This window comes from Ailuropoda melanoleuca, chromosome 13, assembly GCF_002007445.2.
Source record: "Ailuropoda melanoleuca isolate Jingjing chromosome 13, ASM200744v2, whole genome shotgun sequence".
Classification (NCBI taxonomy): domain Eukaryota; kingdom Metazoa; phylum Chordata; class Mammalia; order Carnivora; family Ursidae; genus Ailuropoda; species Ailuropoda melanoleuca.
In genome coordinates this window covers 37,472,762-37,495,116 of record NC_048230.1, presented here as the reverse complement: position 1 = coordinate 37,495,116, position 22,355 = coordinate 37,472,762, and the positions used below count along the sequence as shown (strand labels likewise).

At 53.2% G+C, this 22,355-nt stretch overlaps 1 protein-coding gene across 3 annotated transcripts in view; it reads left to right on the top strand.

Moving 5' to 3' along the window:
• SLC39A11 (solute carrier family 39 member 11) overlaps nt 1-22,355 on the top strand; it is a 590,263-nt gene that overhangs the window by 500,702 nt on the left and 67,206 nt on the right. For 2 of the 3 annotated variants that reach the window (XR_004619757.1, XM_034641028.1), the window contains exon 8: nt 10,061-10,129. Coding sequence is in view for 2 of the 3 variants with exons in the window: in XM_034641028.1 (XP_034496919.1) it covers nt 10,061-10,129 (69 nt within the window). In the remaining variant the exon portion in view is untranslated. Of the gene's footprint in view, nt 1-10,060; nt 10,130-17,295; nt 17,941-22,355 lie in introns of those variants that run through there. The other variant, XM_034641031.1, reaches the window with a different exon arrangement.

The window sequence follows — 22,355 nt, the reverse complement described above, 5'->3', positions numbered from 1 at the left end:
ACTTAAGTGGTTGGGGGTGGGGTTTAAACTCATGCAGGCCAGCCTGAGTTCTGGGTTCTGCTGCCTTAAGAGAGAAGTTTGAGAGTTCAAGAGCCTAGTCCCCACTGCCCCCTTGCCTCCTAAGTTGGCTGAAATAGGAGCCCCCACTGGATACTTGTGCAGGAAGTAGCCCTTCTCTGGTAGAGAGGGGATGCGGATGGGATGGTACGCAGCCTGGAGCAGAGTTTGGGAGGTCCCGTGGTGCCGCCCGCCCAGGGGAAGCAGGTTGCTGGGTGTCGGGAGAGGAGAGGAGGATGGAGGAAGCTGTGATGATGCCCTGGGGCACTTCCCTCTTCACCAGCCCAGACACTGACCCAGGGAGGTGGGAGCCTCTTTCTCCCTCCAGCCTCGCTGTACAGCTATGAAGTGGGGATTTGCCAATCAATAAATCAAGGCACCTGAAAAATGAACCGAGGAACCACACTGGCTCCTTCCCTCTTCTTGATTAAAATAAACAACATTATGAAATGTCAACCTGTCAGTCGTTTGGAAAGTTTGTGGCATGGAAAGGCGATTACCCAAATGACTTTTTAAAAGTATGAGAATTTGCCTGGCTGAACGGTTTTTAATTAATGCCCTGAGTTAATGTTAATAACTATTCATAGCTCAGTGAGCTGGGCTTGGGGTGGGTTTAGGAAACATTTGGTATCTCTGGCAGAGCACAGTGTTGACCTGGCTGGCAAGGGGGCCGCCGGCAGCTTTCGCAAACCTGAGGGACCTCAGGGTCCATTTGGGCCTCGGCAGGGGGGAGGCTGTTTGCAGTGAGGGCTTGGGTTCAGGTAGCATCGTGACTTTTCACGGCACTGTGAGTGTTGCTGCTGCCCAGGTGGCCTCTAGGGTCAGGTCTCCCCAGATAGGTACCTCCACCCCCAAACCTGGTGAACGAGCCTCTCGGGGGATTCTTTGAAAAAAAAAATGTGGCTTGGGGTTACACCATTTAAACTTACCTCCCTGATTTTCTGTGATCTCATTTTCCCTTAAAATATCATTGGAAAAGTGTTTTTGAGTTGAGCATTTTATTTTCCATTAAACATGGTGAAACCGACGCAAATGGAGGCCAAGGCTTGGCGGGAGGGTGAGGGCGCGGGGCCGCACACCTCCGCCGGGCGGCCGTCAGCAGGCGCTCAGCCACAGACACATCCTGACCCTGATCCCTGCCTGGGGTCACTCCACCTTGATGCTCTGGCTCAGAAGGGGGTTACTGACACCGTAGGGTAGGCAGAAGGTGTCCCCAGGGGCAAAGACGTGGTTTCAAAAGAGAAAACCCTATGGGCTTGTAAACTTTCTTTCTTTCTCTTTTTCTTTCTCTCTCTCCCTCTTTCTCTCTCCCTCTTTTTTTCTTTCTTCCCTTTCTTTTTCTTTCTTCCTTCCCTACCTTCCCTTTTTCTCTTTCTTCCTTCCTTCCTTCCTCCCTCCCTCCCTTCCTTCCTTTTCTGTCTTCCTTCCCTTCCTTCCCTTTCTTTCTTCCTTTCCTTTCCTTTCCTTTCCTTTCCTTTCCTTTCCTTTCCTTTCCCTTTCCCTTTCCCTTTCCCTTTCCCTTTCCCTTTCCCTTTCCCTTTCCCTTTCTTTCTTCCTCCCTTCCTCCCTCCCTCCCTTCCTTTCTATCATGATTTTTTAAACCACAGTAGGTTGGGCTCGGTCTTTCGGCCGCTGTTAGAGATTCTGCCCAGGGAAGACCCAGGAGCGAGGTCAGAGTGGCCCTAGTGTTAGCAGCTCTAGGTGGAGGTGCGTTGTTAGGAAAGACTTGAGGAGTCCAAGAGCCTCCCAGAGCAGCAGGCACAGCCTGTCTGGCTTGGCACTCGGGAGAGAGCTTTGCCATTGTTGCAGCCAGCCACCCACTTCTTTGGAGCACCGTGGGCCGGAGGGGGCACATGGCACTAAGGCTCCTCTCATTAAGGTTGTCTATGCTCTACGGGGCTCTAGGGAGCCACACACAGGAGGCATATGCCCGCCCTAAAGGAATGGAAGATCTCCTGTGGAGGAGAGAGGATAGGTAACCTTTCCCGTCTGTTCTCATGGTTGGTGCACGTGGGGGGGCAGGGGTTCGAGCAGTAATACCGTGGGCCTCAAGTGCCGGCCACCACCGAGAGCTGAAAAGTCAGGTGGCTTCTTACAGAAGGTGGTACCTGGGCCGGGCCTAAAGGGAAGGTGTGAGGGAGGTGCAGAGTGAGGGAGGCCTTGCAGGTGTGGGGAGCAAAGATTAGATAGCAATGGAGAGGTCTTATAAACAAGTCCGGGGAGAGGAGGGCTGGAGCATCGATGGCCTCTGATTTCAGACGGGCGGGTTTGGTCTGTGCATAGAAGGCAGTAGGGAGCCGCTGGCAACTGTGGAGCAGATTTTGGTAGATGCAATTGATATTTCAGAATGATAACCTGGGAGAGCCATAGAGAAGGGGCTGGCTCAGGCCAGCTGCAAGGCAGGAAGCCCAGCTGGGGATTTGTAGCAGCAGTAGAAGGTGGAATAGCAAGATCGCTGTCAGCTTTACTCCTGGTGCCAGAGGAGCTTGGTACAAATGTGGACCCAGCTATTGACTAGCCTCGAGACCTTGAGCTGGTTTTAAATCTTTCTGCATGTCAATGACCTCATCTCCCACACAGGGATACTAACATTCATTCGTTTATTTGACCGAAAGAGGGGGACATCCTGCAATGGATGCTGATCGTATGGTGGAGAACCAGATACATTCTCTGCACGCAGAGACACAAACTAAAATTAAATAAACACATGCGATCATTTCAGATGAGGTTAAGTGCTGTGAAGAGCAGAGTGGCTTGTACTGCTTGGGTGGCCCGTGTCATAGGGTCATCGTGGATGGCCTCTCTGAGAAAGCACAGTCTGAGCCGAGACTCTGGAAGTTAAAGTGTTTCAGGCTGCAGAAACAGTGAGTGCAAAGGCCCTGAGGCACCAGAGAGTGTGGAGCTTTTCAGGCCAGACATAGAGCTAGTGTCCAGAGGGATGGATAACAGAGTGAGACATGGTATGAGATGAGGGAATTAAGTAAGGGAACACACGTAAAAGGCTGGGACACAGTCAGCACTCAACAAATGACATTCTTATTACATGGACCTTCTGGACCAGAGGTTGATGAGAGCCTCGGCTGTGGGGACATAAGAAAAGATGGATTATGAACCACCTTGGCAGAAGAACTGACCAGAGGTAGTGACTCATGTGATTTGGGGGAATATTGTCCATGTGGGTAACGGAGACAGCAAAGTTAAATTCACTGACATGGGAAGGTGCCGAGGGGAGCCTGGTTGAGGGGGACAGAAGGAGTTACCATTGGATGTGGAGAATTTGAGGTTCTTTGGGAATCAGTGATCAGCCTGCCTTGCAGGCAGCTTTGCACCCCGTGGCTTAGGAAAAAGGACAGGGGCAGGGATTTGGGGAATCTTCAAGGACCAGGGGAGAGGATGGGTGTTCAGCTGGACTGAGGCTGGAGCCTTGGGGTCCCCCCCAAACTGGACCCAGGAGGAAGAGGAAGGGAGTGGGGAGCTCCTGAGCCTGGACACCCACATTAAGGCCCATGAGGATCCCGGTTCTCAGGCTCAAATCCACTCTCCCTGTTCCACACTCTCACGGAGCAGCAGGCCCCGTATTTCTGGCGTGGCCTCAGCTGTCTCCATGGAGCTTGGCCTCTGTTCCCAGCCAGGGGTTATGTAACAGGCTCCGGGAAGTGCACGGAGCCACAGGTCCTGATCCAAAGAGCTAGTGTCATCAGAGCCCTCTGTCTATAAAGGCACAGGTATTTGGAAAATGCCACGGAGCAGGTCTGTTAACCCTCTGGCCTGCAGTGTGTCAGCTGGCTTAGGATTCTTGGTCAAGTTTATAGTTCAAGCCAGTATGGACTGCATCCTTCAGTGGAAAGTGCTGCTGGCCCGTCAGTGAAATCCACGGCTGCCTCTGAAATCACCCGCACTTGTCACCTAGGAGCCACTCTCCCCTGGTCTGCGGATCACACAGGAGGTGCCAGGCACACCCCTGCCAGATCTCACCTCGAACCCCAGCTTGGGGGAAGCTTGCCATATCTATTTCTGATTTCACCAGCAATCCTGCAACTTCTGTTCTGACTGTTCTTTTTAAAACTGCATTTATAGTTTTATTTCTAATTTAAGACTCTGGAAGTCCATTTTATTTGTATTATCTTTTTAAATACCGAGGCTTCCCCCCCCCTTGACCAAATAATGCCTATTCACTTTAGACCTGTAGAAATAAAACAAATCGCCCATACACTTGCTATCCAGAAATGACAGTGGTTAACCTTTTGCCTTCTCCTTCCAAGTTCGTTTTTATAAACTATGCAACTCTGTAATCGATTTATTTTTACACTGCTTGCAGTTAACACTTACCAGTTAGTTACCGCTGATCAGGAAGCACGTTACGCAGTTGAACGCGTGGTTTAATTTAGTACCAATACCCAGTGTGTGAAATACAGACACGCATAATCCTGTTTTCCATCCTCAACCAGAAATAACAGGCATGACCATGGCTAACAGTTGTGGAAGGCTTACTAGTCACAAATACGGTCACTACTATGGCTCCCATTTTTCAGGTGAGATACCCAGGAGGGGATCCAGGGTGACACAGCTAGTTGGTGGCCAAGCTAGGATTTTAGTCTGAGACCTTCTGACTCTAGAACCTGTAAGTGTATGACATTGTTTTGATTATTTACCAAGACTCTTGTGTCGTCCATCAGCAACATGTGTGCCGGACACTCGACAGCCCCTTTTCCGTCCTCCATGCTCATTGCCCAGGCCTGGAAAGGGCCGCTCTGCAGAATGAAGCCCATGTCCAGCGCATTTGCTGTTCAGGAAGAGGGATGCTTTTCTTTGCTCCTTCCATCCTTCTTCCAAGACTCCTAAATGTAGTCGGCACAGAATGGATGTTTGTCTCCTTCCAAAAAGTGTACGCTTGCCTCAACCTTTTTGGAATCAGAAGCTGAGATTTGGCTAGAGCTCTTTACGAAGATTGTAATCCAGCTGACAATAAGTTTGCACATTCCAGCACCCCTTTCCTCCACTCTTAAGTGGGTCACCTAGAATCCTTCTGGATTAGGAGCAAGAGAACAAGATTTCTATTGTTTTAAGTCAAAGGCTGTTGTTTAGAGCTGGTTTGCTTTCCCATAAAGTCATTGTCCTGGACAATACACATGTATACATAGCTACGTGCGCACACACACACACACACACACACACACACCCCCATACATATATTTTTGAGGTGAGGTTGTCCGCATACGACACATTCCCATGCCACTTTGACTAAAGAGCAAAAGTACCATAAGCTCCACGTATAGGCTTAGAAAAGCCAGGTCAGTCTCCTAGAGAGGCATGTTGAGATAATTTCACAGATCACGCCGGCACGAAGTGCTCCTCAGCCCGCGAACTCATCACTGCCTCATTCCTCAGACCTCACTCTGCAGTAGCCACAAAGGTGTGAGCACTAAATACCCCTGGACTGACTGGAGCTTTGTCCCTCAGTTGCAGCGCTGACCTAGGAGTCCGGGTAGGGAATTTTTTCCCCCAGGGGAAACCCCCAGAAAGGCACACCAGGGAAGAGAGGGAAAAGCCTGCTGCCTGGCCACAGTGCTGGTTTTGGTGAGATGCAGGGTAATCCTCACTTGGTGTCGACTTGTCCTAACGTTCCAGTAACAGTGCTTTGGTGTTCCAGCTGTTTATGAGCTAAGGAGATGGGCACCAACTCCTGCTAATAGGCATCTCATCTCCAGAGACTCCTTGGAGGGGAGGTGGGAGGGAGATGGAGAGAGAGAGAGACAGTGTATTTAGGGAGATGTGCATATATGAGTGTTCTCCAAGTACACATTTCACAGTTGGGCCAGAATAATTAGGAGGTAAATTGCCATCTGGGCATGTCAGTTCTTTTGTTTACTTGTTCTGAGTTAGCGCCAATTAATAAAGCCCTTGATTTGGGTTTGGGATGTCCCAACTTTTCTTTTGTGAAAAAATAACTGCCTCCTTCTCTCTTTCCCTCTTTGTCTCTCTGTGTGTGTGTGTGTGTGTGTGTGTGTGTGTGTGTGTTCTGGTTGGTGCTTTATTTGGATTTTAGCTGGAGTGAGTTACTTTGTGGGAAAGACCACTGGGCAGCTGGCTTGTCTGAAAGCCAGACTGAGATGGCGTGGGGAGGAGAAGGGGTGGGCAGCAGAGAACGCCCTTCCACCCTTCCTCAGCAAGAAAATGAAAAAAGGTACATAAACCCTAATCCTGACCTGGGGGTAAATCCCAATAAAGATCCAGGTTAATTTTTCCTGCCGATACAACCCTTGAATTCATTGTATGAAGTAGACGGTTCTATGGGCCTAATTTGCCAGGTCAGATTGTGTAATTATCTTTTATAAGCCTGGCTGTGATGTATGCTCGGTGTTTATGCTGCAGGGGGCTGAGCGAGTGTTTGGACTTCAGAGGTGCTGCTCTCCCTGCCAGGCTCAGCTGCTTCCACACAAATGGGGCTGGGAGCTGCTGGAGTGTCTGCCTGGTCCAAAGCAGGCCCAGCGCACCTGCATGGAACAGATGAGCTGGGAACAGAGTCAGTGGAGCATCGCTGGGGGAAGGCCTTTGGGCGGGGGCGGGGGGCTCTGGGAAAGAGTGGTGGTGTTGAGGATTGCCAAGGGCCTGCAGCAAAGGGTCTGTGTAAAGGGTGGCAAGTTTGGAGGCTGGAAGGAAGTTGAACTCTGAGCTGGATTAGATGCTCATGACCTAGGCACTTTTGTCTTCATGAGTCCCTTCCAACATTTAAAAAAAAAAAAAATTAAGAATGGCATTTTATGATCATAGTGGTGTAAGGATGACTGACATCCAGGCTGGATTCGTTGTTATATAGGCATTCATATTATACTCATATTATTCCTTCTAATTTTATAAGAAATTAGAACATTTTCATGGGCCGGGGTCCTGGGCACTGCCTTCTGAGCTCAGTGGGCGTCGGCCTTAGATACGTTCCTTGAAGTGGGACCCAGTGGTTTGGCCTCCTGCCAGCCACTTGAACTGCTCTATGGAAGTCACTCCCCTCTGACATTGGACCCATTCAGAAGGTTCAAGAATTCTCCCAACCTGCAACCCTTATTTTGGCCAAAGAGGGGCCTCTCCCTTATAGAGTGTTAAAAGCCTGTGTTTGATCTCACCTGTATTTCCTGCCTTACCCTGCCTACCCTTCCTCTGCTGCAATGTGTGGCCTTCCGTTGTCTGCATGACTGACAGCGTAGGTGGTGCGCTTTCTGGAAAGGCTGTGGGCTGGGTGGGACTGGACACGTTCCAGGCCAGTGTCTTCTTGTGGCCTCATCTGCTAGGCCGTTTGTTCCTCAGGGGGAGGGATCCAGGAGGACCAGCCCTTTCCATCTTGGATGGAGGTGGTCAGGCCAAGAACCACTAGGTGGTGTTTGGCTCAAGACATCCCTAGAGACTCCTGGAAGGAGCTAGCTGGGGTGGGGGGTACAGATGGAAGGGAGGGACCTTTGGGGGCTGGCTGTGGGTAACCTGTGGCAAGCTCTGGCCTTCCGCAGAGATTTGGTGCCAGGTGTGGGCTGCTGCCATTGGCCTGTTCCGAGGGAGTGCCATCCACTCCCTGTCCTGCCGTGGTCCACACCGATGACAGAGAGGCAGTGGGAAGGTGGGTGTGCAGGGCTCCACATGGCAGATGCTGAGCCAGTGTGCCGTGGGCAGGGAGAGGCTACATCCACGGTCCCCCAGGCTTCCCAGAGGCCCTGCAGCCTGCCTGCCCTGGATAGGCCTGTGGACACAAAAAGTAAAGGGGAAGAACCCCACTCATTTTAAGGAACAGAGCAGAAACAAACCACTCTCTTGACGGCCCTATTTCTTAGAGTATGCTTCAGGCTGGGGGTTGGATTGCCGAGAACCGGATTAAGGGGAGGGGAGAGTGGTGGAGGGGCAGCTGTCTCTTGGGATGTGAGTGATGTCTCTTACCATCTGGCATTTCAGAAGTCAGCTGGGCAGGTCTCGGGGCCTAGTGGACAGGCGGTGGGGAGGGTAGATAGGGTGGAGTAGGGTCCGTTTGCCTGAGGTTTCTGGGGAAGGAGACATAAGGCGGGTGTTTGAGGGCATCCCTGCTAAGCCCTGGCTACTCAGAGTGTGTTCTGTGGACCACCAGTGTTGGGTTTACCCAGGAGCTTATTAGAAATGCAGGATCTCAGGCTGCCACCTCAGACCCATTGAATTTGAATTTTAACAGAATCTCCAGATGATCCTTACATTTCGATGCATATTAGACTTACCTGGGGAGCTTAAATTTTTTTTTAACCCATGCTCAGTCCTGAGTTTATGCCAATCAGAACTGCCGGGAGTGGGACCCGGGCTTCAGGATGATTTCCCAGCTGCCCAGGGGAAGGGGGGCAGTGGTTTCAGCAGGTAGCCAAGTCTGGGAACCTGAACTGTGGGAACCCTTTCTCCTGTCCAGATCTCGTCCCCCTCACCATAGGGTTTAAGTTTCCCACTTCCCCACTCCCCAAGGTCTACTCCTACATTGGTTGTATTGAAATGCCTTGGGGCCAGGTGAGCTTTGATTGACTTGTGTTAAATTTCCTACCTCCCCTGGAAGGGTAAGACTGGAATCATTTCCATTCATCTGGGCTTTAGCTTAAATGAGGTTATGGGATGCTGCCCACCTAACAAACTGATATGGGTTGGGCATGGGGGTGGTTTTATATACAGCAGTAACAGGAGCGGGAATCCATTCTATTGCCCGACTTGGAGTTGGAGGGTTCGTTGCGGTTTTGCTTGCTTCTTTTTGATGAATTTTCTAGCACAAGGCATCTAGTTAGGTCTCAGGCATTGCACGGTACATCGGAGCTAAAATGGTTGAGTTCCCTGCCCTGTGGTCAAGAGCCCCACGTTGCATTTGAGGTTGGTCTTGGGATAAGTTGGTGGGCGTGGTGGAAGAAGCTAGTGGAGCAGACGTGTGTGCCCAGGTCGGGGAGAGGGGGTGCTGGGGCCCAGGGGACGCTGCCCTGGTGGCGGGCATTGGTTGATGGGGACGGCCGCAGAGTACCAGCCTGGACCCTGTCCTCTGTAACTCCAGAAACCGCGGGAGTGATCCAAGCCCCGAGATGATGTATGTGTGCGTCCAGCGAAAGAACAAAACACCACCCAAACAATCCTGTCCCTTGTGAGTGAAGGTTACAAGTTTTCTGTTTCAAATCTGATGGTATTATTTTCCCCCTTTTCCTCTTTCTTCCCTCTGTTTTCATTTGCCAACCCAGGGGTCTAGAGTGATTTCTTTGAGCCTAATGATGGGGAAGCTTAGAATGGGGCTATTATCTTAAACACCTTTTGAAATACTACTCTTCCTGGTGTCTGAGTCAGGTTGGACAGGGGTCGGATTTAAAGATTAAATATCTATTTTAGCAGCAGCGGCTGCTCTGCTGGTAACCTCGCGCGTTTGCTTAGGAATTATAGTGGTGACACTCAATAGCCTTGCGCTCCAGAAGCTCGTACAGGAGGAAGTGAAAGAATAGTAATAATGACAGCGACTGGGCAGGGCTAGATGGCCTGCATGTGCTGTCCCATGTCATGAACTCAGACATGCTATGAGGTCAGAACATAAAAAATTCAGAAGTAGTGTCATAGGAGTCTTGGAGTAAAAGCCCCCCCCAAACACAGAATAACTCAGGACTTGGGTAATAGATTATTATTATTATTATTATTTTTGGTATAGGTCCACTGTAAATTTAAGTTTTAACTTGAAAAAAGACTTGCTATCCAATGTAATATTTATTTCCTTTTATTGTAGTTCTAGTTATTAGAATGATCCCCTGTATTTCTTTGAAAGTATCCTTCCAGTTTGCCATGTCTGTGGCTGACAGAGGAAATGGATTTTCGCCTTTATTCAGAACGAATGTAGTTTTAGTCTATGTTGAGGAGTGAACAATTATTAAACTCCTATGTCCTTGGGAGGCGTCCTGGCATTCAGAGACCACTCCCTCTGTATTTGAAGTTTGAAGATGAGTTTTACTATCCTGTTTCTGGGTGTAACTCTCCCTTTTTCTTCTTCTAGGGGAAATCAGAGGTTTGAGGCTGACCTGGGGAGCTGCTCCAGAACCAAGAAAGAAGGACAAGAAAGAAGGTGAGTGGCAGGCGGTAATCAGAGCAGAGCCACGCCCCTGCTGCTCGTCTGGCTCTGGGGGTTTTTACTCCTTTGGCGGCAAACCTCCTTTTCCCGGACATCCCTGCTGCACCTGCCCCCAAACGCTCGCCCAGAGGGCTGATTGGCAGGCGGGAGCCTTGCAGTTAGCTGTCAGAGAAGGTCCAGAGACACAAGTTAATACACATGACCAGTCATTGCAGTGAGTTCCAGGCGGGCTGTGTTCTCACGGCGTCTACCTGGGTGAACGCGTTCTCACCTCTCACGATGCCAGCAGGTGAGCGTGTCATACCCAACCTACAGATGAGGAAGCAGAGGAACGCTTGCTCACCCGGGGTTGCCTTCTCTCACTGCCTCTTTCTCTAGGCCGCTGACCTTCACTTCCCTAGCCCTCGGTTTTCCCATCTGTAAAATGGGGACCGTGAAGGAGCCATCCCTGCCGTGTCGTGGCGTGAGATGAGGGGATTCAGAGTACAGTGCCTGCATAGTCCCTGGGATGGATTAAGCACACAGTGTCAATGGGGTTTTTACCTCGTTAGCTCTGGATAGGATCTTGGGTGAATTATTAAGCCTCTGTTTCCTCACCTGGAAGGTGGTGGTGCTGATACCTTATCTTCAGGGGAGGTCGTGAGTTACATGAGATAATACAATGAATACCTATAAAAGTCTAGACCATGACAGGTGCTTTGTCTCTTCCCTTCCTTATGTATCTTATAATACCACATGCATCAGGCAGAAGGAAGATGTCCAACGCTTCCATCCCTTAGAACACTAAATCCTGGCAATCGCTCCACGGCAATTTTCAGATTTGATCCTTCCCCTCCCTTCTCCCAGCCACCCCGTTGATCTTGACTTTGGTAGCACAAGCTGGGATCCTCAGGAGAGGCTCCGACCTTTGGATTTCCAGTCTTTCTTTCCCAAAATAATCCTACCTGTGTCTTCTCTAAACTTCTTTCTTAAACCCAGTATTCATCATGCCATTTCTGATTTAAAAAAAAAAAAAAAAAAGGCAAAACAAAACCAAAAAGCAGCCTTGTCATGGTTCCCTACTGGTTATCCCGGCAACCGGATCTCACCGGACACTTAATCTTAATTGCTACCACTTCCCACCCAAATTCGGATCCTCACAGCCAAACTGACCCGCTTTGTATCCTCCCCCCCAACCCTGGAATATTTCCACACCCTGCCTCCGTGCTCACCTCCTGGCTCCTTGCTAGGTCGCCGTCTGTGTGCTCACCTCCTCAAAACCCCACAGCCACAGGGGCTCCTTCCGCTGGAACATCAGCTCCCCGTTGCCTCCCCCCCTCCGGTGCCTTGACAGCAATGGGGGTGGAAGGGGCTGGTTTTCTATTACTTGGGTGTTTCTTCCACCCCGTCCCTCTCTCCCTGCATGTTTTCTGCAGAGGCAAGGCGCTCAGATGATGGTATGGATCATGAGTGGGCTTGTGGGGGGAGTCCGCTGGCGAAGGGTTTCCTTAGCAGCTGGGTGTGCTGCGGTGACTGGAAAGCTGTGTGTGAGTTGGGGCGGGGGTGTGACAGGGACTCCAGGGGAATTTCCAGGCCTATTGTGGTCACGGCCTTTGTGAATACAGCACCCTCTGCCTTGGCCCGCTCTCCCCCCACCCCAGGTGACCGCAGCATGAATAGCAGTTCATTCCCTAAGATACACGGCCCGTTGCACCCTCAGGAAGGTGCTTTATTGGAGGCCCACTGTGACAGGACTGTTCTAGGCAGAGGACACCATCTTGCTGCCTTGGGAGTGGCCTTCTTGTGCGGGGGAGGGTAGATGATAAATGGCAAAATAGTAAATATGTTAATTAGCTCGTACATAAGGTGACAGTGTGGTGCCAAACTGCAGGTGTGGGGGCAGGAAAGGCAGGCCGGGTGTGCAGGGCAGGGAGGGGAGGGCAGGCACCTCCCTGCGGTGACCCCTGAGCACAGGCTTAAAGGAGCCAGCCCGTGAACACCCTGGGGAAGAGTGTTCTGCAGAGGGAACAGCAACATTCAGGCTGAGGACAGGAGCACAGGAGGGGTTCAAATGAGACCCAGGCCAGGGAGAGCCTAGGGAGGCGGGGGGGGGGAGCATCAGGCTTTCCCACTGAGGGAACTGGGAGCCACGGCAGGATTCTGAGACAAGTGTGCTGTGGTCGCACTTAACTGGAGGCTGGTATGGAGACCGAGAGGAGCGGGGCAGCGGAGGGGCGATGGCACGCACGGAAGGGGCATTGAGGTGCCTGTTTGTCCTGCCTGATCCCATGTGTATGACAATGGAATGGCATTTACAGTGGGGATGAGCGGAGAAGCTTCCAGGCCATTCCTCAGGGGGTGATTCTCAACAGCTGTGATCGCCTGATGTATTATAGCCTCTTGCACGGGGGTCGTGACTTCCCACATGGGTCTGTCTCCTGCAGACCCACCAAGTGTCACGGGCCCGTTGCGGGGTCAGCAGCAAGGAAAAGAAGTGAAAGAGGAAACAGAAGGGAAGGGGGGGATGTTATGGGAGGAGGGAGACCGGAGGCCCTCGTTTTCCCGTTCTAGTTGTGGGATGGGGAGTGCGGGGGGCGGGGAGCAGGCTGCCTTCAGGGACGCAGCTCGTGGCCATTCCTCTGGGGGACTGTCTCCGTTGCCCTGCAGCCTCCCTGCCTTCACCTCATCTTCCTCTCCTTCTGACGATAGGGAGCCTCACAGCTGCAGGAATATTCTCATGCGCCGTTAGTCCTTCCTGTCCTGCGGTCGCAGTGACCATCCAGGTGGGGCCGGCTCAGCGTGGCCAGAGCTCACACCTAACACAGTGCATCTTCCTTAGAATGCTTCCATGAGGACCTGGTCTTGGTGATTGTTAGCTAACGTCCTGTGATTTTAAGTGCACCGAAAACTTAAGCCCATCAGGGTACACACCTCGCGCCTGTGTCCAGGGACGTCTCTGTCACCTGTGCATATAGCAGAGGAACCAGCTGAGGCCCAAGGCCAGGACCTCCTTCTCCCCAGTAAAGCCTTAGAAGTGTGTACACGCTCTGTCGTACACGCTTGGAGAAAGGAAAAGACGATGAGCGGGGTGAAGTCTTCACCTGCGTATTTCTCCCAAGCTCAAGCGTATTTCTGAACGACTCTGCCGAGCTCCTCAGCACCGACCCTGCTGGGACTTTCTACCCACAGCCGCGCTCCCCTCTACTTCCAGACCTTTGGCCCCCGGGGACATGGAGCAAGATGGTGGCCCGGCGGCTGGGCCCGCATGGCCGTAGTCATGAACAGTAACAACACGGCGGTCCCGACTGGTGCTGGCTCAGCGTACTTCCTTCCCAAGGCCCGTCACAGCCCTGCCTCTTGGTCCCCGAGGCTCCTGTGTGAGATCATCAGGAGGAAGAACTTTTTTTTTTTTTTTTAACAGATGAAAAAGCCTGACACCAGGGAAGACACGCTGTCCCCTCAGGTCCATCCATCATGTGTGTGTGGTGGGTAGGGAGGGGTGCTGCGGCCGAGATGAGGATTTCTGCCATAACCATAATTGAGAGTGAAACGCCGGGGCTCTGAGGGAAAGAAGCAAGTCCCAGTTCTGAGCGGCAGCAGGGATGACCTCACCCGGGGGACGAGAGCCATCCAGAGGACTCGCAGATGGAACTTCCCCTCGGGGTCCAAATGTGAGTCACCGTGGCTCGCGTCTGTGCAGCAGGCTCCGTCCCCAGGCCTCCCACTTCACCCTGGGACATCATGGTCACTGCTCGGGCCCGATGACTCACTTGGTCTCCCTGAGCCAGCCACAGGGGGTGGAGCCTCTCTCCCCTCTGGCATCTGTCCCCTCGGCACTGGGGACGCAGCTTGGCCAGCTGCATCCCCGGACACGATGTGCAGGACGTGTGTAGCGGAGAAAGCCCCTCACGCCCTGCGAGGCCGTGCTGAGGCCACTGCTGCCAAAGCTGATTTCAAAATTCAGTCTGGAAAGTCCGGGGGGCTCCGTGGGGTGCACAGCAGTCAACCGTGCTTTCTGAGCCCCGTGGACAGATTGCACTCCGATACCTGAAAGTGGGGGACACACAGCCGCCCGCCCCCAGGGAGCTCCCTGTCACCCCATCCAGACAAGGGGAGTTCACCCAAAAGGCCAGCGGCTGGCGGAGTGTCACGTTTCCCGCCACACCCGGCGCGCGGCCTCTCCTGTCCTTCCCCACCCCCTCGCTTTCCATCTTCTGATGATAGAAATAGTGTCATCTCTTCTCAACCTGTCAGTCTCACACCTGCTGGGAGCCCCTGGCGGTGAGACACCCAGCGCTGTCCAACCTGATGTCATCTGTGTTTATCGTCTGTTTTAGAAACCAGGTAGCAGGAGGGACTTTCTGGGGATTAAAAAAAAGTAAATCCCCAAACTATTTCAGTGAGGTTTTCGGTTTTGTTTTTTTGTTTTTGTTTTTTTTTCTCCCCTCCTTTTTTTTTTAACTTTTCATATTTTTTTCTCTCTTTCTCTTTTGAATAAAAAACCTTTTTGTAGGAAAATACCATACAAGAGTGGGGGAAGGAAAGGTTCCCTGATGGTTTGTTCTCCCAGGCGAGGTTTATTTAATATGTGTCTCCAGAGCATGTGGAACCTGGTCCCAGTCCTGCCAGGCCAGGCCTGCCTCTCGCCTGACACAGCACACAGAGAGCATGTGGAAGTCATGGGACTCAGTTTACCACCACACAGCCTCTGTCCTTCCCCAGAGTGATGGAGCTAGCGTGGCTTCACAGTTTTGTCCTTTGGTTCCTCATCTAGAACTTTCCACGTCTAGTCTTCCTTTGTTTGCCTGCAGAGAGCTGGGAAGGTAGCTCTTTAGGATAAAGGTCCAAGGTGACAGAGACCTAATCCAGCATCAGGCCCAGGGGACCACCTGTCAGGCACCCGTCTCTCAGACATCTCTCCAGACTCCTCTGGCTCCAGGGTCACTGTCCCTGCTGAGGGAGTGAGTGGGGGTGGGGGTGGGGCAGAGGCTGGGTCACGGGGATGCTTTGTGGCCTTGGCTGTGACGGTTGGCTTCACAGGGCCCAGCCGACTGGAGAGTAGGGGGTCGAAGGTATGGGCATGAATGTGACTTGGCCCAGGTGTGAGAACTTGTGTGGAAGGCTCGGCCTCCGGGTGACTCAGTCTGCTAGCAAACTGTAAAAGGGAAGTGACTCACTGTCAACCCTGAACGAGATCTCCTAAGGCCAGGCCGCCAGCACCTGTCTGGGACGTGGTTAGCTATTAACGCTGCCAGTAAGAGTGTCATGGGAACCAGACGCTGCCCTAGATTGCTGGAGGCAGCCGGGCTTTCCACGGCCTGCACTCCATGCACTCACCTTCTTAGGGCTCCTCTCCAGCCTGAACCCGAGGGCAGAGGAGCCCCTGCAGCTCGGGGTTGTACCATGTCCTCCAAGGTGCTTTGAGGATGACACAAGCTCCACACGGGACGAGGAAGGGGACGGAGAAATGGCTTGGTAAGGGGAAGCCTTGGCTGGAAGATCAGGTCGCAGGAGCTAGCCTGGGCATTCTGGGTGGAGCAGGCTGTGGATGGGGCTGGCCTTGCCCTGCCCTGCCCTGCCCTGCCCTGCCCTGCCCTGAGGGGTTCCTGTAGAGTCCTGGTTCCTGGGTGTCCGTCAGCTCCGCTCAGCCGTGCATGCCTTGGGGTGATGTGGGTTCGTCATGCCGGGGCCGCAGCACAGGAACCCTGTCTCCTCCTCTGGAGGCCTGACCCGAGGATCATTAGCTCCTGCCCTACTGACCTGTGGCCCCAGAATAGGGTAGTGTTCTTCTTGCTCTGTCCTCTGAAGTCACCCAGCCGCTTCCTGGGGCTGCTTGAGACAGCTTGGTGCAATAGAGGGTCAGCTTTGAGGACCTCTATGGGCAGGTCGGCAAAGCTTCAAGAGCAGAGCTAGGCCTCCAGGTCAGCTCTGCTTTTCCCTTTTCTTTCTCCGTGCCTGGAAAAGTACATGTGTGCATGAGAGCTTCTCCTTCTGGATCCCAGAAGGCATGCTTCGCGGCTCTTGGGAAAGGCCCAGCCCAGACACAAGTCCTGCCTGCCCCTGCCCTCCCACTTCCAGCCATCAAGCAGGAGGAGGAAGGTGGATGGAACAGGAAGAGGTGGGAGTTTTAGGAAGTCGTGCTCCCCAGTGTCTCAAAAAAGCAGCCCAGCGCCCAGAGGGAAGAGCCACCCCCTGATATTCGTTGTCTCCCATGTAAAGCCCTAAAGTACTCATAGGCAGTACGGGGGCGGTGGGGGCACCATTGGCCTGCCTGGGCTGCGGAAGGAGCGCGCCGGGCTGCTGCCCGGGACACAGACTCCCTGGGTGGCCCCGAGCAAGTCATCGAGCACTCGGGCAGTTTCCCCATCTGTAAAGTGGGTAGAATAACATCACTTGTCCTGCTTATTTGACAGGGTCTGTGTGAGGCCAGCTGAGATCACTGAGTTCTGTGGTGAGGCTTCGGGAGTGGCTAAGGGCCACCCAGATCGGGGGTGAGGCATCGCGGTACTGACGGTGATTCGCAGCCCAGCAGGGCCTGAGGTCTGCCCTCCCCTGGGAGGGTGGCTTTCCGGGCACCCGCCCGTGGCTTAGAACTCCTTGGGCCTCCCACAGCTGATACATCCCCACCTGGTAGGCGTGCTTTGTCTGGGCTGCAGCAGGAGCAGACAGCCTGCCCTTGGCTGCTGAGGGAACGCCCCTCTGCCTTCTCTCCCTGCCCCAGTGCGCTGAGAAGGAGCAAGGGTCTTGTCTATTAGGCTTCCCCGAGGAGCCCACCACCTGCCCATATAGAAACTCTGGGGGTGCTGAGTCTCAGTCCACATAATCATGGAGGTGCTGATTTAGGTGTCTCTGGCCATGTGGTCTGTCACCATCTTGCCCTGAAAGAAGAGAGAGGCATATAGGAACGTCGGATTGTATCTCGTAGGGCGGTGTACCGAGGAGGCCCTCCACACATAGTCGTTGAATATACAAATCATCAAATTCTTTGTTTTGTTCCAAAATGTTCCACACGTTCATTGAAAGGAGGAACGTTGAGGTTTGCGGGGGCCTCTCTGGTGGGGCAGTAAACATCTGGTGAGCGCCTTCTCCTTGCCCAGCACCGTGCCAAGTGGGTTGGGTACAGTCCTTGCTCTCATAAAGCCAGGCTCTTCCCTGACCATCTCATTCCCTCTCCCGTCCAGACCAGAATCTCCTCTGAGTCTCTCCGGAGAGGTGTTCTCTGCGGGAACCCTTGCACAGTGGAGTATTCCATCTCTCCTGAGGCTACCCGCCCTCGTCATTTCAGGAGACTCTGTCTGCCTCTGGGTTCTTCCAGAAGGGACCGGGAAGGATCCAAGAAGACCTTGTGGAATTGCTGAGACCTGAAGTAAAGGAAGCTGAAGGAGAGAGTGTGATGAAGGCCGTCTGCAGTGCATGAAAGAGCATCCCCCAGAAGTCACGGCCACCCAGAACCTCCGATGTGACCGTGTGTTTGCAAATAGGGTCTCTGCAGATACGATTCGCGAAGGACCCACTGACAAGTCCTGAGGGGGGGAAACAGAGAAACACAGAGAGGACGGGGATCTCCAGATAGGAACAGAAATTGAAGGGAAGTGTCCACAGGCCAAGGACGGCTGGCAGCCAGCAGCCGCTGGGACACACGCCTGGAATGGGTTCCCCCTCCCAGCTTCTGGAAGGAACCAGCCCTGCCCACACCCTGATTTTGGACTTCTGTCCTCCTGAACTAGGAGAACAAGAGTGTCTGTTGCATTTTGCCGCCAGATTGTGGTCATTGGTTATGGCAGCCTCGGCCTAAGCGTATGAAGCAGATGAGAACGTGCTCTGTGGTGGGTCAGGGGAACAGGCTTGAGGGGGGAGCCCAGGGGATCAGACTGCTTGTAGGGAGACAGGACTGGTTCGCATGTTAGGAGAATCTGCAGGCCCGCTGGCCCACGATGCCAGGCCGAAGTGTGTGTGGAGCAGAGCCCTTCTGCTAGGGGACAGCCTTCACAGCCCAGAAAGGTCCTGACCCGGGATTCTCAGACTCTCTCTGCCAAACTGTGACGTATAGGATAACAGAGGTAGTTATAAGGTGCTTACTGTTAGAAAATTTTATAAAAGGCAAGGGAAATATTAAGGATCCATATTCCATTATATATCCATCCCTTATTTAAAAAAAAATATTTCAGTGTTTTTATGGTTGTATAGTATTTCATTGTAGGACCCACGGCGTAGGTATTTTTGAACAGTTCTTTGATGTTTCCCACATTTTTTCTTTTGCCGTGAAGGGCTCTGAAGACCATCCTGGTAGCAAGAACTTGGTTCATATCTGTCCTAGTTTTGGGGGGCTGCTGTCACCANGGGGGCGGCGTCCCCGCGGGGGGGGGGGGGGGGTTTAAAACAACACAAATGTAAGGCGCCTGAGTGCCTCTGTTGGTTAAGCGTCCGACTCTTGATTTTTGGCTCAGGTCATGATGTCAAGGTCATTCAAGTCCCTCGTTGGGCTCACATGCCGGGTGTGGACACTGCTTGAGATTCTCTCTCTCCCTCTCCCCTTGCCCCTCCCTCCACTGTCCTGCTGGCACACGTGCGCTCTCTCTCTTAAAAAGAAAAAAAAAACAAAAAAAAAACCCCAAACCACAAATGTACTCTCTTACAGTTCTGGCAGCCGGAAGTCTGAAATGAGTCTTATGGGACTAAAATCAAGTTGTGGGCAGAGCCAGTTCCTTCTGGAGGCTCCAGGGAAGAATTGTCCCTGGCCTCCTGCAGCCTCTGGAGGCCGCCACGCTCCTTGGCTTGTGGCCACATCATGCCAGCCTCTGCCTCTGTGTTCACGTCCGTCCTTCTCTCTGTCCTCAGGCCTCCGTCTGCCTCCCCCTGATAAGGACCTTTGTGGTGGCATTTAGGGCCCATCTGGGTAATCCAGGATCCTCTCCCCATTTCAAGACCCTTAACTTAATCTCACCTGTCACGTCTCTTTTGCCACGTAAGGTGACATTTACAGGTGCCAGGGATTAGAACGGTGACTCTCATTTTTTGGGGAAAGGGGGTGTCATTGATGAGCCTGTCCCGATGTCCATGACTGTTTTCTCACAGTCAATTCCTGTAAGTGGAAACACGGGGCGCAAGGGTCCGACTCATGTTGCGTGAAGAGCCTGGAGAAGGTGCTTCGTGTCGCATAGGTTGACTGGCGTGGTTTGCTGCTGGCTCTTTAAGAGCCCTTCGTAGCCCTCCTAGGAGTCCAACCCCATAGGGAGGCTGGGGACTGAACTCCCCATTACAGGAATCATTTAGAGTCAGCCTCTGGGAAGCTCAGGGCTAATGAGATAATTCACATTAGGAGAGGAAGGAAGTGAAGGTGGCCTGACATCCTTTCTGTCTCTAATTTATATGATTCACTGAAGCCTCCCCCTCTTCCCCCGTGGGGCGCCCCCTCCTCCGGCTGCCCCTTTGAATTCTGGTTCCACTGTCCACCCTCGATCTGCCAGCCAGGGCTCTGGTTTCCAGCAAGTCCCAGCATGCCCAGGAACCTGGGAAGGCTGCCTTCCGCCCAGGTGAGGCATGCAGGCTCTTTCCTCCACAGCTGCGCCACAGAATCCGTTCTTCACCTCTTTCTTCTCTTTTCCCAGAGCCTCACCCAGCTCCCCTCCACCCCCACCCCTGCCCCGACCACTGACCAACCAACTGGTGTCTGCAGGACCAAAGGAAAGAGAAAAGCTTTCAACAGAACACAGGCAGGCTCCAGGGAACAGAGAGGCCCAGGCTGCCAAGATTTTGTTTGCCCCCTCGCGCCCCACCCCCACCCCACTGCTCGCCCTGTACTTTGAGAGGGAAGGGAACGAGAACAAGAGAGAGACTTCTCTTCCTGTTTTGTTCCACTGCCTACACTTTTGGTCAAAGCTGTCTCTGCGAACATGAAAATCCAGTTTTGGGTCTTTAATTAGAAAAGTGTGAAGTAACCCAAGGTTCAGGCCGTTTGAAGTTCAGATCCAACCCTGGGAGCTCTCTGGGGGCTGCATGCAGAGCACAGAGAGGAAGATCCCGTCTCATCATGGGCACACTGCTGTCACAGTTGCCGGTTTCCTGTGTGACGCCCGCCTGCTTTTCTCAGACCTGTTTCCCGGGGACGGTTCCAGCCTCCCCTCCCCCAAGCCCGGGAAGGGTCCCTGGCGCCCAGAGGGAGGTGTGGCTCTCTCTTGCCCCTGGTTTATTCTTTTCCTCCTCTCATCCTCCCTGAGGGAGGCCATATGGTGGAGTGTTCCGAGTCAGGGCCAAGGGCCGGAGCCGCGCTGGCCCCGGGGACAGTCCAGAGGCCCTGATGTGCCGTGTGGGTGGCCTGTCCTGTGAACTTGCTGCCTGACCTCCCCTGGCCTCCGAGAGCCCAGCTGCAGCCTTGGGTAACAGCCTGGCCATGTCCTGATGGGCGGGTGCTGAGGCCCCACGTCCCCCGTCCCCTTGGCACCTGCGCCACATGCCATCTGGGTGGTGCTGGGCCGGGGCCCCAGAGGCCCCCTTTCCTGTCGGGGTGGCCCGAGCTGGCTGTCCCGGCGCTAGTGTCTCCAGTGATAGGGGGACAGAGCAGGCGGCCCAGAGGCTCGAGGAGGAGTGGATACAGGTTGGAAGGAGGAGAGAAGCAAGGGCAGGACCCAGGAGCTGGAGGCGAAGGACATCCATGCACTTCCAGATTGAACAGCAAAGCTAGAGTCCCGATTCGCCTCAGCCCCATCCTGTCAGCTGGGGCTGCCTCGTTCACGGTGGGGGCTCTTTCAGAGGGGCTGTCTTCACCTGCTGCCTGTACCAGGCACACACCCCCGCACATTTTAGGGAAGAGCATGGAAGGAATCTAAATGCTACAGAACAAAGTTATTGATTACAAAAGAAAAAAAAAGGTAACATCAGAAAGGTCTGGAGTTCCTGTACACCTGTGAGGCCTGGTCTGGACCAGGAAAATAACCAAGCGGTGACTCATCATCCTTCCTTCCTGGGACACGCACTCACGTATTTTTTTAGTACTTTTTAGTACAGATAGGGATAGATGCGATGATAGTGACAGATGGACGTACGGAGCCTTTCCTATTTCACTCAGTCCTCAGAACAATCCTACGGCGGGCGAGGTGCTGGTCTTATTCCCGTTTAACACGTGGGTTAGAGAGAATTGAGAGAACTTGCCCGAGATCCGGACTTGGTCCTTGATTTGACTCCGTTCCTATAAGTGGAGATGTCTCCAGTGAGATGTGCTTCCTGACTGTTTCCCTCTCCGTAGGAAGGAGTGTCTGTGGCCCATGTCCCTCCCACACCTGCGAGATAACTAGCATATGTGGCCAAGGATTCACCGGTTCCGTCGTTCGTTCATTCGTTAGTTCCTATGCCTCTTCGGGGCCAGACGCTAAGCGGGGTGCTCCACACACAGAAGGCAAGCACGGTTGCTGCGTGAGCCTCCAGCTGCCCCATGACAGACCTCCGAGGTGCTGAGGAACATTTGGGGCCCCCGAAGCCTGCCCGCACCACAGTCCTTGAATGCACGTGCTCTTTCTCTCCCATGACAGCCCTTGGTGTTCCAGATCCAGACAAGTCAGAGGTCCCGCTGTGTCCTCACTATAGGCTGGCCACGGGCCCTCACACGTCTGGGTAGACAGTAGAGTCCCACAGGGACTTCAGGGACCCGCTGAGGGCACCTGTCCATTTATCCCTCCCGAGGAAAGAGGGGTTCCACCAGTCGTCCTGTGGAACCCCATCCCTGGCATGATTCACAGAGGACAGAGGAGCTCCTGCATGGCCTCCAAGCAGGTGTCCCTCTGTCCCCGTGGTCCCCATTGTTACAGTAGAGCCAGACACTTTCTGGCCCAGTCCCCGATTAGCTGTTGTTAAATGGGCCATCTGAGGAAGGAGAGAAGGGCCTTGTGATTGGCCATTGGGTGGCCCCTGAGGGACAGGCTACATGATAAGGAGAGGACAGAGGGGAGTGTGGGACTGGGGTCCCTATTATCTTTAAACTCCATCTTTTGGAGCAGTCTCCTGCCGATAAGCAAGGGACCCAGGTTGGTTGGTTCGGAAGGGCCTTTGATCCACCTAGAAGTTAGTGCTTTTCAATGGAGAACCACAAAGCAGCCCCACCCAGGGCCACAGAGATAACAGGCCGGTGCAATCACCAACCACCAGCTTCTTGATAATGCCTGGTTTTATTGAGGTCTGGGTTTCACCCAATGGGAACACATCCGGCGAGCATCAAAGGGAGCCGGCGTCACCTTGTGCAAAGAATCCT